Raw genomic sequence first — 14,999 nt, forward strand, 5'->3', positions numbered from 1 at the left:
AAATAAACCATGAATGCAAGCTTATTTATTTGAAAAAGCTATACACTGCTTACCTACAGAAGTCTATAAGTTACAATACAATTAGCCCTAAGTCAACCACTTCATGGTTTCTTTCTTTCTTGGTCATGACTTACTGCTACATACGAACAAGGCCACTGTCATTTATATGTAGATACAAAAGAGACTGATACCAGCTAACAGCAATTATTTATAATTGCCTCTTCTTGTGTTTATGAAACCACCACTCATGCAGTGAGTGCCAACAGCTATATAACAAAAAAACAAGCCTTCTAAGAAACAAGAAGGGTATAATAGCATGTTCAGGGGAACCCCGAGGCTTGTAGAAATACAAAAAGGAATAATAAGAAGGAAGAAAGCACGAGGAAGCAAAACAAAAACAAAACACAGTCCAATAAGGACCACGGAATGCACTGTCTGTTGTCTGGGGGACAGGGAGGGAGTGAGAAATTGGGAGAAAGGGAAGCATTAGGTGCCCTGCCTGGAGGAAACAGGTGATTGCAACCCTAAACAGGGGCATTCTTTTTAGCCTGTAACATTTTGCTGCAGCTCCCACCTTTTATATTCTATTAAGGAGTATGTGGGGCAGTGCAGAAGCTTCAAAATGAAGGCAACACAGGCTTTAATTCCTATTCATTTCATCGAGAGAAATAAGAATGCACTTAGCTGTCTCACTGAAAATCAGCGAGTTCTCATCATGCTTAACTGGATCATGCTTCATGCGTTTCAACATGAAAACTCACCAGTCAGCTTGGTTTTTTGTGATCTTTTTTTTTTTAAACCCAACGTAATGCTAAACATACCAAAGGAGGATGCCATCAGCAAGTGACTTAAAAAGGCTATCATCTGTTGGATCCATAGGGAGAAGGTGCTTACAGTCTGGGTCATCGTGAAGAGCCTTGTTTATCCAGTTAACAAAAGCAACCTTTTCCTCCTCTGGAAAAAGAAAGAGAAAAATCTTAATCTAAAAACCAGGACAATTACAAAACATAATCACAAACTGAAACTGAAAGGGACTCAATGGTCCATCCAGTCCAAGACTTGAGGAAAGAGATTCTATAGCACAATTCTTGGGCAGATTGTCCCACTTCTGAACGAGTGGTTAGGAAGTTGTAATATTTCTCATATACAGCTTCTCCAGTCTATCACAGGGTTGCCATACGTCCAGAATTTCCCAGCCATAGCCAGTATTCGGCCCTCGTAAGGAGCATGCAGGTGGAAAATGCTTAAATGTCCAGGAAAATCAGGGCGTCTTATGGCCCATGCTGGAAGTGTAGATTTTAACAAATTTCATTTAAAAAATAGCTTAAAAACCTCAATTGATGCATTCAGCGTCAAATGACCACAGAATGCTGGCCATTTTGGCTGGTGCTGATGACAGCTTGAACCCAACAACATCTAAAGGACATCTTGTTGCCTATCCCTGATGTAGAATTTATCATGGTCCGAATAGCCTTATGCACCAAGGAATACGTGTATCCAGAGAATACTTTTAAATTATAAAACTATAATGTTACTCTGGAAAGTGAACTTTAGCATATAGTGATTTAATTTTTGTTTTAATATTTGCTCTGGCATACATATCAGATTCTCCAGAGAGCGCAGTAAGAATTATTGAGAAAATCCAGCAGGTCAGCCTTGAAATATCAGCGCTTCAGCCATTTTCTACTATTCAATATAAATGCTACCTTTACTTCTACAGGATTTTTTTATTTGAACAAATGACAGGTTATTTACCTGAATAAGAGTGTTGGGTCCCCTCGCTAGAAATTGGTGATGTTCCTCCAATTGCAGTAATTCCCTTTTTCTTGTTTATGGATTTCCGGAAGGATTTGCTAATATCTTTACTTTTCAGTTCCTGAATAACCTGGAACAAAACAGAGAGGAACAGTTTCTACATGCCAGACTCAACAACAGAAAATATGATGCACAAGAGCTACCCGAGGAAAGCGCTTACCTATGTACAGAGGCTAGGGGACTGCATTGAAAAATTCAGAGAATTATGAATTTTGAAGGATAACTGAGTATAAAGTTGCATATTGCTCTGGAAATTTCTAATTAGGCAAGTTCATATTTAAATGCAAACAGAACTTAATTTCTCTCACACTCCTTCCACCTTCCAATCCTTTTTCAACCAGTCCAAATAACCACTTAACCCAACCACAGTATGTTTCAATAAAGCTGTAATGTCAAATCAGCAATGTAGGAAAAGGGAAGAAATTAAGAGAAAGGAGAGGGAGGAAATAACTAAGCAGGGTGAAATAGAAAGAAGTGGGCAAGTGTACATCTTCCTGGAAGGGACTCTATAGAATAAGGAAATATATCACTAGTGCAAAATATAACACCGATTTCTTCTCTCTCACTCAAAAGTGCATGCAAAGATACTGTGATTTCAGATTATGCTAAAATAGCACTTTGATTATTTTTTTTTAAATGATGCAAATATGTTTAGGATAATTTTACATTATCGTTATCAGCTAAAGCTGCATAATAGAAGCTGAAGCTGCATAATAGCCAATCAACTATGTAACCATTAAGCTCTTTTTCCTTTCAGACATTACTGGAGATTGCTAATTGCAGTCTATATGGTATATTCACCCATCATCCCGTTCAATTATGCAAGCCCTCCCTATCTTCCGATGAGACACTTTGAAAAGTTCCATCTTTTAATAGGCTACATCACTCCTGCATCATTAATCTTTAAAATGCACTACTTTCAAAGTGCTTTTAAATACTATTAAAAAAAAAACAGCACAGGTTAGCTGTCACCTTGTAAAAACAAAAATGCTGTGCACCGCTTTTATGAAGTCTGAAAATATTACCTGGTTGATAAATGTTTCTGTGTTAGTCCTGGGCTCTTATAACACATCTGTTAAATGGCTAGCATCCAGAACCAACCAGGTAGTTTATTAATAAAAAAAGAGCAGCAACACAAGTGATACTCTTATTCATGTCTACTCAGAGTTAAGTTCCACAGGCCTCAATACAGCTTATTTCTATGTAAGTGTGTACAATGGTACCTCAGGTTACATACGCTTCAGGTTACATACGCTTTAGGTTACAGACTCTGCTGTAGTGCCAGAAATAGTGCTTCAGATTAAGAACTTTGCTTCATGATGAGAACAGAAATTGTGCTCCAGCGGCGTGGTGGCAGCAGGAGGCCCCATTAGCTAAAGTGGTGCTTCAGGTTAAGAAGAGTTTCAGGTTAAGTACGGACCTCCGGAACGAATTAAGTACTTAACCCGAGGTACCACTGTACAAACCTGCAGCCTTAAGGAGTAATCCAATACTAGAAATATGCCGCCTGAGGGGCTGTAGATGGTGGAAGCCCCTCTATTCCCTTTGCACGCCATATATGCCACCAACGTAACAGACCAATACACACCCTACCAGTACTTCTGATGTGCTGGTTAAAGTGTGCCAAACAAATGGATGAAATAGAGTTATGGGGAAGATCGGGGCAGCATGGGCAAAAGCACTCTGGTTTCCAGTAACTGCTTTCCAGTTCCTGCTTCTAACTGTGGAGGCAGAGCATAGCAATCATGGCTAATAACCATCAATAGATCTCTTCTTTATCTTCTGAGCTAAGTGCATGTAAGATATGGCAGCTATTGCATCCTCTCTCTCTCTCCTTCACACACACACACACACACACACACACACACACACACACACCCTGCCAGCAGTGCTTCTTGTATAGGATTGCTCAGTTTGCTGTAGCAAAAGCAGTAAAATATTCTTTCACCAGGTTGAGGATCAACACATTTATTGTGGCATGGGCTTTCACTGAAAAAAAGGTCTATTTTAGCCGATACATTTGATAAAGAAGGATCTTCCATTTATTGTCAAAACTATAAACCTTTAAATTGTTATTCTGAGTGCGTCTGGTCACAAGCTCTTTCTTCCAAACCCAACATCATTGATGAATACCAGTGAACGTTATGGAATCAGGAATCCTATAGCCATTCCTCAACTAATGTGGCAGGCAAATCCATTCTTTTACTGCTCACATTCCTGGTGTGCTGATACAGTACATAAAGGTGTGTTGTGTAAAGCAAAGCTGCAGTATGTAACCCAATATGCTTCTAAAAGCACAGTTTAGTAATGGCCTCATGCTTCATTTATAACCAACAGTACTAAACTAGTTTACTATGGGTAAACAACAAAGCCCGAGAAAGTGGTTCACTTACAGATACAAATTCTTCGAAGTTGATTTTGCCATCCTTGTTATTATCAGCCACTGCTATAATTTTTTCTACAATTTCCCGGACTTTATAGCCAGGCAAGGGAAGGCTTGCTTCTTTGAAAAGATCCTGAAGTTCGTAATCACTGACATATCCACTGTTATCGATATCTGTAAAGGTAAAAGATCACACCTGAGGAATCACTTCTCCTCACATGAACCTACCCAGAACTTGCATTCATCATTCAAGGCCCTTTGTTGTGTGACTCCCCCAAGGGGAGCTGCAGAAGGTGGCAACATGAGAACAGGGCTTTTCAGCGATGGCGTCCTGGTTGTGGAATGTTCTCCCCTGGGCACAACATACATGTTATTTTTTTTCCAACCTGCTGTTTTGTACAAGTCAGGTATATTGGAAAACTTGTATCTCAAATCTAAAAAAAAAAAAATGGCCGTGAATAGAATGGATCTCAGGCTTCTTGAACTTGTAGGAGCCACTACCTTATTTTTGGGTGACCCTGTTTTCATTCCAGACTGACAGCAAACTCAGGTGGCTGAGTGCCTACTAAAGAGAATGGCAGCCCCTTTTCAACAGTCAACTAAAAATGGGGAAAAAATCCAAAGTTGCTGTCAGCTTCCTCACTCCTGCCAGAAGATTACCTAGCTGTATCTTGAGATACTCATGCCTTCCTATATTGACAATGGACAGCTGACTGTTTTTGTAAAGCAATGAATGTTATACTCTTTCTGGGTACCTTATGTTGCCTTATTCCAATTCTAAAAGCTCAATTTTCACTGAAGTATAAATTTTCAGAGGCTATTTAAAAAAAGAACACAGCATGCTTGTTGTCTGAAAGCCTTGTGGATAAAGACTAAAGGGAACCTAAAGAAGCCAAAAGATTTCTGAAACCATTTCAGAAAGCTGAGCCCTAAAGGTGTACGAAGGAGAAGAGCAACAATTTATAGCCTCAGTTAAGCATGCTATTGATTTTTCTTTTTTTCAAGTGACAAAATTATCATAACCTTTAGCTGTAGAGTTATTTATTAACAGTATCCTCTACAAAATAAGCAAGTATCACAAAGTACAGTTCTCTTGAACTATAAATGAAGAGCAGTGTGAGGAAGGAAGGGAATCCTAAAAGATTAATCCATAGACCTTCAATTGCTTCAAAATATTAGTTTACATTCTATTATAAATATTGATGGGAACTGTGGTCTTTGAAGTGAAGCTGGATATAATCAAGATTATTATTCGCAAGAAAAAGCAGTGAATTGAGTTGGATCTGAAGGTTCCCTTCCACTGATGGAAGCTGTCCTTCCATTGGAGAAATGAGAACCTAATCCAAATTGACATATTTCAAATAAATGCAATGTTACGCATTCAAAATCAGCCCCCCTCTTTTTTTTAAGAAAGAGAGAGGATATTTCTTCCCCTCCCCTTTGGCATGTGTAGCTAGCGCATTCAAATGTCTTTAAACTAAAGGGACAGAGACAGCCTATGAAACACTCGGGGTGGGGACTATGGCATGCTTCTTTAAATGGCAATCTGTTTGCCCATCCCAGAACAGAACAGCTCAAAGGGCCTGCAAAAGCTCTGCACACATACCTATTTTACTGAATGCTTCTTTTAGTTCCTCCAGTTCCTCACGAGAAATGGTTGTTATGTTATTCTCCATCTCTTGATTTCCAGTTGTTTTCAGTTCTTTATTCCTAAGGATAATCAACAATGCATGTAACAAAGCGTAATCTAGATAGAAAGACACAAGCAACTGAGCAATGGCACTGTGCAGTAAAAGTATTCTGTAATTAATATTATATCAATTAGTATTTCCAACCTATGCTATTTTGAGTACCTAGACACCACTACCAAACCAGGGCCAGTACATGCTTTATTCCCATAGTTCTCACCATGCAGATACAACTTTATCAGTAACAACAGCTGGCCCAATGAATGTCTCCTGAATGAGGACAGACGCAGTGGTGTAGTGGCAATTTAGCAGTGCAGGAGCTCATCATGACAGCCCCTATAGCCATGACCCCACAGACAGTCCAAAAAAACAGGGAAGGGTCATGGCTCAGTGGTACAGCTTCTGCCTTGCATGCAGAAGGCCCCGGATTCAGTCTCCAGCATGTCCATGTAGGACCAGGAATGTTCCCTACCTGAAGCCCTAGAGACCCTCTGCCAGTTAGCATAGACAATAATATGCTAGATAGACCAGTGGTCTGACTCAACATAAGGCAGCTTCCTGAAAAATGCAGCAACTGTGCTGATCCAAGATATATTACACCACTCCTAAGAGCAGCACTAAATTGCAGCTGAGTTACAGAACAGTAAGTTGGCAAAGGGCCACACAGCGATCAGCACGTTGGACTTTGGCTTGGGAGCCTGGGCTCACACCCGTGAATAGCCATAATGTTCACAGTCGCACCTTAGGCTACTCACTGACTCAACCAAGCCTATCCCAGGGTTACTATGAGAAGGGGTGGCGCTGTGGTCTAGACCAGTGTTTCCCAACCTTGGGTCTCCAGCTGTTTTTGGACTACAGTTCCCATCATCCCTGACCACTGGTCTTGCTAGCTAGGGATGATGGGAGTTGTAGTCCAAAAACAGCTGGAGACCCAAGGTTGGGAAACACTGGTCTAGACCACTGAACCTCTTGGATTTGCTGATCAGAAGGTCGGCGGTTTGAATCCTTGCAATGGAGTGAGCTTCCATTGCTCTGCCCCAGCTCCTGCCAACCTAGTAGTTTGAAAGCACACCAGTGCAGGTAGATAAATAGGTACTGCTGTGGCGGGAAGGTAAATGGCATTTCCATGTGCTGTGGCTTCCATCACAGTGCTCCATTGCACCAGAAGCAGTTTAGGCATGCTGGCCACATGACCCGGAAAGCTGTCTGTGGACAAATGCCGGCTCCCTCGGCCTGAAAGTGAGATGAGCACCACACCCCATAATCGCCTTTGACTGGACTTCAACTGTCCAGGGGTCCTTTACCTTATGAGAATAAAGTGGGGTAACCCACACTCAAGTGTGCCAATCTGACCTCAAAAAGAACATAAGAAGAGCCTGCTGAATCAGGCCAGTGCCCTGTCCTCTCAGAGGTCAACAACAAGTGGGACATGGGCACAACAGCTCTCTCATTTGCTGCTTCTGACAGAAGAGGTGGAGCACATCCATCATGCTTAGCAGCCAATGAGAGCCTGATCCTCCTTATTCTCTCTTAAAGCCATCCAGGTTGGTGGCCATTGCTGCCTCTTGCAGGAGTGAATGCCAGTTTAACTATACATGGTGTATAGGGAAGGGACAAAAGTTTTTCTCCATCGACTTTCACCGTACCAGGCATAATTTCCATCATGAACGATGAGCAAGATAAAGATGCGTATGTTAAACTGCAAAGTAGCGCACAATCTGCTATTTCATACGCTGGTGAAGCTCATTACAAACCAACGACAAGAAAGCAATCTATATTTCCCAACATATCTTTTAATATGACACTTTTGTGTCTCTTAAAATAGTGCAAGAAAGGCTTTCACCAGGTAGATGAATAAATACAGCAGATGGTGTAAAACAGGCACGTCTAAAGTCCGTTTTGGGGGCCTAATCCGGCCCACTGGTCGGTTTAATCTGGCCCCTGTAGCAGTTTATTTCCTGGGGTAAAATCTCCAAAAAAGGTCAACAACTTCAATCCTAAGAAAAGCTCAGCAACTTTGGGGTACAATTGTAAAAAAAAAAGCTCAACCGGTATGAAATTTACGGCATGTAATGCCTTAAGAGAGAATATTACGAAAATGATATACAGGTGGTACATGACACCAGTCAAGCTTGCAAAAATATATCATTTGCCCGATAACAAATGTTGGAAATGTAAAGAAAATGAAGGTACATTCTTTCACCTTTGGTGGACGTGCCCAAAGATTAAGGCTTTCTGGGAGATGATCTATAATGAAATGAAAAAGGTATTTAAATATACCTTCCTGAAGAAACCAGAGGCCTTTCTCCTGGGCATAGTCGGCCAATTGGTGCCAAAGAAGGATAGAACTTTCTTCATGTATGCAACAACAGCAGCAAGAATACTCATTGCAAAGTATTGGAAGACACAAGATTTATCCACCCTGGAAGAGTGGCAGATGAAGGTGATGGACTATATGGAATTAGCGGAAATGACTGGCAGAATCCGAGACCTGGGAGAAGAGTTGGTGGAAGAAGATTGGAAGAAATTTAAAGACTATCTTCAGAAACACTGTAAAATTAATGAATGTTAAAAATGATGTTGGATTGAAAACAAGACGCATTAGCAACAAAGTTAATGAGAATATGCAAAAATGAGTTGATAATGGATGAAAATATAGAGTTATAATATGTAATATTATATATATATAATATTATATTATATTATATTATATTATAATACATTATATATAATAATATAATATAATATAATATAATATAATATAATATAATATAATATATTATATAATATAGAGTTAAGATAAACGAAAGAGGGTAAGGATTTGCTGATTTGATTATTTAAATGGGAATACAAAAAGGGGAGGTGTGAGGAAGTCAAGGAAACAGGCTAATGAGTTTAAAGTTACAAAAAATGGATTTCACAGAATCATAGAATCATAGAGTTGGAAGAGACCACAAGGGCCATCGAGTCCAACCCCCTGCCAAGCAGGAAACACCATCAGAGCACTCCTGACATATGGTTGTCAAGCCTCTGCTTAAAGACCTCCAAAGAAGGAGACTCCACCACACTCCTTGGCAGCAAATTCCACTGTCGAACAGCTCTTACTGTCAGGAAGTTCTTCCTAATGTTTAGGTGGAATCTTCTTTCTTGTAGTTTGGATCCATTGCTCCGTGTCCGCTTCTCTGGAGCAGCAGAAAACAACCTTTCTCCCTCCTCTATGTGACATCCTTTTATATATTTGAACATGGCTATCATATCACCCCTTAGCCTCCTCTTCTCCAGGCTAAACATGCCCAGCTCCCTTAGCCGTTCCTCCAGGCCTTTGACCATTTTGGTTGCCCTCCTCTGGACACGTTCCAGTTTGTCAGTGTCCTTCTTGAACTGTGGTGCCCAGAACTGGACACAGTACTCCAGGTGAGGTCTGTTTTTAACCTTTTGTATCTATTTGTTTTTTGTACTTTGTATTTTTATTTATCTTTTTTCTTTTTTATGTATTTTTGTATGCTTTCTTTTTTTATCTTTTTCTTTTCTTATTTCTTTAATGTTTTTGTAAAATTTCAATAAATATTTTATAAAAAAAAAGCTCAACAACAATGTTCACTTCATCAAATCTGGCCCTCTTTTAAAAAAGTTTGGGCACCCCTGGTGTAAAATCAAGGTCAGTGACTACTGCAACATGTCCTTGATAAATAATGGTGCATAAATAGCAGATTTATTCCAGACTCTCCCACATATAACTCCACTTTATTAGTTACTCTGCAATGCTTACTCAATGTTTTTGAATTATTGCGACCAAGAGGGGCACTCTTGCACTATTGTACAACAAAGGCAGGAGTGGGGGGCAGAGATCTGGAACTTTTGTGGCATGAAAAGTTACAGCAGGAAGTTAAAAGACATTTGCTGATGTAAAACAAGGCAGCATGACTGCCCCAAAACTTTCACAGGGACCATTGAAAGCAGGATCACATATAACTGCCCCAATCCTACTGTATCAGCCATTTACATTTTTTAAAGCATGGTAATTTATACAATTAATATAATGTCACATCTAGCCTGGCCCTTAACTGCCAAAAGCTATGGAACAGAAAGATTAGCTCTAGGATGCTTTGGGAGCTTTTATTGCAAGAGAAAACTGGACAGACCACTGGCAGTGATGCTTTATGTACACAATGGGGTGGAGGAGAAAGTACAGGCAAGCTGCATAATATGAACCAATAGTTGCCTCCCAACAATATTATTCTTTCCCTTCCCTTTATGCAAACAAAATAAAACAAAAATAGTAATGTTAATATGCACATGGCTCATTGTCTACTGCAGACACCAAACTGAACACAAATGGTGAATAGCATCGATGATGATCTCAATCAGTTTATCTATAGAAAAACCAAACAAAACAACCACCAGGGTAATTTAATTGTTAAAGTTGTTATTAGAGACCCTTTTCCAGGTGTCCCAACACTGAACTTTAGGCAGGTAGTGAATGGGGAAAGGGCTTTTTTGTGGTGGCACCCCTAATTCTGGACTGTTCTCCCAAAACTGTTCCTTAGGCACCCAGCTTGAGGAACTTTAACTGGCAGACTAAAACTTTTCTGTTTGTCTAGGCCTGGGATGCCCAACATGGGACCCGTGGGCTGCAAGGCACCCTCTGACACACCACTTGGTACCCAAGGCCACCTGCCCCTCCCATTAAAAAAAATAATAATAATTGAGGAGGTATATGGGGTTGTTCGGCTGAGCAGCTTGCCTTCGTTTTTCCCTGAGTATTATTTTTGGGAGTGTGTGCAAATGTTAGTAAGCATTATACAGGTAACAATCCAAACAGCAAATATAATTTTTTGTCTAAATAATATTAGATCTATTTGTAACAATTTTTAAGCAATGATCATATAACACTATGCTCTGACCTTATTGGGATTAAAAATACATTTTCTATAAATCACATCTTGGGGGAGTTGTGAATTTTCTGTCCCATTATCCTGTCATTATTTTGCTACTTACACTAAAATGATTCAAGGTGCGATCTTGGAGTATGATTTTTAAAAAGAAAGAAATGAAAGGGGGGGAGAGAACACAAGTTGCAATCCTATGCATTTCCACTTGGAAGTAAATCTTATTGAATTTATTGGACCTTCTGAACAAACATTCTTGAGTTTGTGGGTGTTTCCTGAATGGGCAATAAACCTAGCTGCAGAAGTAGGGTTTGCTGTAAGTGTTCTGCAGTTTGCTTGTGAAAAGGCAGAAGTACTGCAGTTGGGACAGGCAGGGAGAGAGAAAGTGAATGCAGAGGGACAGAAAAAACTGCAAGTTGGTGGGAAGTGGAGTATTTTGCAGTGCTGGGCATCCTTCTGGGGATCTGATGCAAGTGAGCAAATCTGCAAGTTTGTTTGTGCTAACATGAGGATTAGTATTAGTGCAAGGGGATTTATTTATCTCTGAAAAACCAGGTGGGCTGAAAACAATACCTTTCCAGCATCTAGTGCTTTGGGCAATGCTCACCTGAATTCAGAGAACAGAGAGTGAAAACCAGTGGCGTAGCGTGAGGGGTGCAGGGGGGGGCTGGCCGCACTGGGCGCAACATCTGGGGGTTAGGGTTAGGGGGCGCAAATCCACGGGTTAGGGGGCGCAAATCCATGGGTTAGGGGGCGCAAATTACTTGCCTTGCCCCGGGTGCTGACAACCCACGCTACGCCACTGGTGAAAACTATGGTAGTTCATTTATTGCAGCTGTTCACAGAACAAGGACCAGGAACTGTGCCATCTCATCCGATACTTTAATTCTGCAGAATGTACTTTGATAACACTTTGCATAGTTTACGAAGACAAGACACATTCATCTCTTACGTTTTAAAGATCTATACTACACTGTTATTGTCAAAAGACGATTATTCATATAAATAAAACTCAAGACAAGCAAAAGAATAAATGTGATTTGCATCCTGTTCTTTGCACGACACTTATCATCTGTAGTGGCTACATTTTAAGCATGCTTGTGAGAAAGTTCCATTACAACTGTGCTTCCTGTAAGTAAAACTTGGCTGAATACCACTCACTGGCTTTAAACTCCCAGGTCCATTTCCACAGTCATAAAACACTCAGTCCAGAGCAGGCCCATTCAGCATTTTAATGGGTTATCACAAACTAGCTCTTAACTTTCACCATCAGCCTCTCTTGACTTACACCTGAGAGGTCAGCAACCTTAAATCTGAGTCTTAAAAGAAGCCAGTTGGAAAACACTTATTTATTACCCTCAATCCTTAAAACAATTTTTGAAGAATATTCCCTGTTTAAAAAACAAACTTAAAATCTTGGGTGGCCTACAAAGACTTCTGAGAGAATAAAGCCGCTATTAAAAGGGGCGGGGGGAGAGAAAGCTTACAAACTAGAGACAGTTCAAGCACGCAATTATAATTGGCAAAGCTGGCTCAGCAACCAGATTTTTTAGCTCACATTTTAATGGGCGTGAGCAGCCAAAATTTAGGACAGCTTTCTCATAGGAACATATTTCAAACAGGTAGAAAGCATAGTTTGGGATTCCATATCTGTGGCAATGTGACCACACTTCTCTCACCAGTGCTACATTCTGAGAAAGTTCCATATTTGAAAGCCACATTCTATATAAAATTATGTCCAGTTTGTCGATTTTGAGCTCCTGGAAATACTGACTCCACAAGTCAGTGAAGCTGCAAGTATAATCAGTTCAGTCCTTGCCAAAGCAGGACTAGGCCATACACGCTAATGCTAAAGATTAGCACAGCAGATCAAGATACAGAGCCACTGACTATGCTATTTAGTCTCTCATTAGTGAAATCTAAAATATAATTCTCAAACACAGATTTGCACTATTACTGCCAAATCTCACTGTGTCGGGGGCATGTGTGTGTGTGTGTTTCCTTCACACTATGTTTTAAGAAAGTCAGCAATGCCTATTTCATGAGATGTAGGTTACTTTCACAACTAAAAATAGAAGTCAGTGCCCTTGGATATAAAGGATAACTCGCCTGACTGCCGGAGTTGGGGGAGGCTAGCTAGAAGTATAAAAGTTAAGCACCTGTGTGAGTTTAGCAACAGGACAAGACGGCAAGGGAGGTCAACCTTCCCCCTTCCTTGTCGTTCTTACAAAGCCCTGCTTCCTACATGAACAGACCTAGCAAACAAACAGTAGTTACGAAGGCTCTGGATGGGTGGAATGTGTCAGTTTTGTTTTATCTCATTTTCTCACTCTCCCAGCCTTCAGTTCAGTTCTCCACATTTCCACATCCATCTGTACTATATTAAAAAATAATAATAATAATCCTTGTGAAAATTCATCAGCACTTTAGTCCATTTCCCCAAAAAGACACCTATTTTGCAAAACAATATCCCCCCAAATAACGCATTTCTGTATGTTATTTTCACAAATATATGCATTTATATGCACATGCTACCCTAGTATGTGCATATTTGTACACAGAGAACTACACTGCAAAATTTGGAGAAGTGTGAACTCATCTGCAGTTTGGTTCCTGCTTTGTTTTGCAAAGTGTGAATTCAGCAAGTTCACCTTTAAGTGTGAACTTAGTCAGATTTCTCCTCCATGCCTAACGAAAGCAAGGAATATTGGTGGAAAAACTCTTTTAGGTCAAACCCTTATGAGTAAGCTGGTGGGGACCAGCAATTGGCAGGGCCAGAACAATATCCATATATACACACCAAATCCATATGCATCCAAACACCACCACGCATTCACAAGGGGGAGGGCAATTCAGATATGGAGCATAGTGGTCTGAATCCACTGGGATGGGGGCTGCACTGGATATTTGTGTAAAAACTATGTAGTTAGAGGAACAGCTCAACAGCAAAAGCAATATATAATTAGACAGCTTCAAAAAGGCAAACAAAATCATGGAGGATAAAAAAAAGGGTTGCCATATGTCTGGAATTTCCCAGACATACCCGGAATACTTTATCCGAAAGCAGGGTCCAGGCAGAAATCGGCTAAATGTCTGGGAATATCCAGACTTATGGCAACCAATGTCAGCAGTGTTATTTTTGCCAATTTCCCTTAAAATTACAAACTAAAAAATGCCCAAATCCTTTGTGATTTTGAAAGAAAAGCTCAACTACTTTTCTCTTTTCTGTCTGGATTTTCACTTTTTGAAATACAGCAACCCTAATAATAAAGACCATTAATGCCTACTAGCTGTGGTTGCTTTAGGCTACGTCCAGGATCAGAAGCCTACCAGTTTCTGCATATGAAGAAAACCCTCAAATCCTGTTTGAGATACTCTGTCCAAATGGCCAATATATCCGATTTCATACAAACATTTCAATTTGGATACTTTTGGAAATATTTCAGTTTTATTAGCTTTCATAAAATTGAAACCAAATAAAAACTTACCGGTTTACAGTACAGTTCTGAACTGGGTTTCTTTACTATAAGGAGACACTGTTCTATGGCAAATGGATGCCGGATTACTGTTACAGGAGAACATCTCCAATCCAGATTTGAAGGGACATAAGGACATAATAGCAGCCCCTCTGGATCAGGCCAAAGGCCCATCTACTCCAACATCATGTTCTCACAGTGGCCAACCAAATGCCTATGGGAAGCCCAGAAGCACAACTTGGTCCAACAGCACTCTCACACTTGTGCTCACCAGCAACAGGTATTCAGAAGCATATTGTGAATTCGGGGGAAACATCTTGACACAGCCCACATTTGCACTGCCACTAATATTTTGGTTCCATCTTTTTACTGGTGCAGTGTTTGTTTGTATGGCTCAGTACAAATGTCACTACTCTAAGGAGTCGCAAAGCGGCTAACATTCTCCTTTCCCTTCCTCCCCCACAACAAACACTCTGTGAGGTGAGGCTGAGAGACTTCCGAGAAGTGTGACTGGCCCAAGGTCACCCAGTAGCTGCATGTGGAGGAGTGGGGAAGCGAACCCGGTTCACCAGATTACGAGTCCACCACTCTTAACCACTACACCACACTGGCCGATTGAGAGGAACTCAGTTAATTCACAGATCCATATAAACCCCTAATAAGTCAATACTTGAGCATGTATGTTGCCTCCTCAAAATAGCATTGTGCTTGAGGCAATAATAAACCTCTGTGGTGTTTGTTCTTTGAT

The 14,999-nt window shown here is 40.4% G+C and overlaps 1 protein-coding gene across 2 annotated transcripts in view; it reads right to left on the bottom strand.

Annotated features, from left to right (window-relative positions):
- Positions 1–14,999, bottom strand: part of PLS1 (plastin 1) — a 55,175-nt gene that overhangs the window by 25,423 nt on the left and 14,753 nt on the right. For both annotated transcript variants that reach the window (XR_014548077.1, XM_083613805.1), the window contains exons 2-5: positions 5,805–5,908; positions 4,209–4,372; positions 1,756–1,885; positions 822–954 (exon numbers count right to left, since the gene is read on the bottom strand). Coding sequence is in view for 1 of the 2 variants with exons in the window: in XM_083613805.1 (XP_083469931.1) it covers positions 822–954; positions 1,756–1,885; positions 4,209–4,372; positions 5,805–5,874 (497 nt within the window). In the remaining variant the exon portion in view is untranslated. The remainder of the gene's footprint in view (positions 1–821; positions 955–1,755; positions 1,886–4,208; positions 4,373–5,804; positions 5,909–14,999) is intronic.

The sequence above is a fragment of the Podarcis filfolensis genome, assembly GCF_964270895.1.
Source record: "Podarcis filfolensis genome assembly, chromosome: 5".
Taxonomy (NCBI): Eukaryota; Metazoa; Chordata; class Lepidosauria; order Squamata; family Lacertidae; genus Podarcis; species Podarcis filfolensis.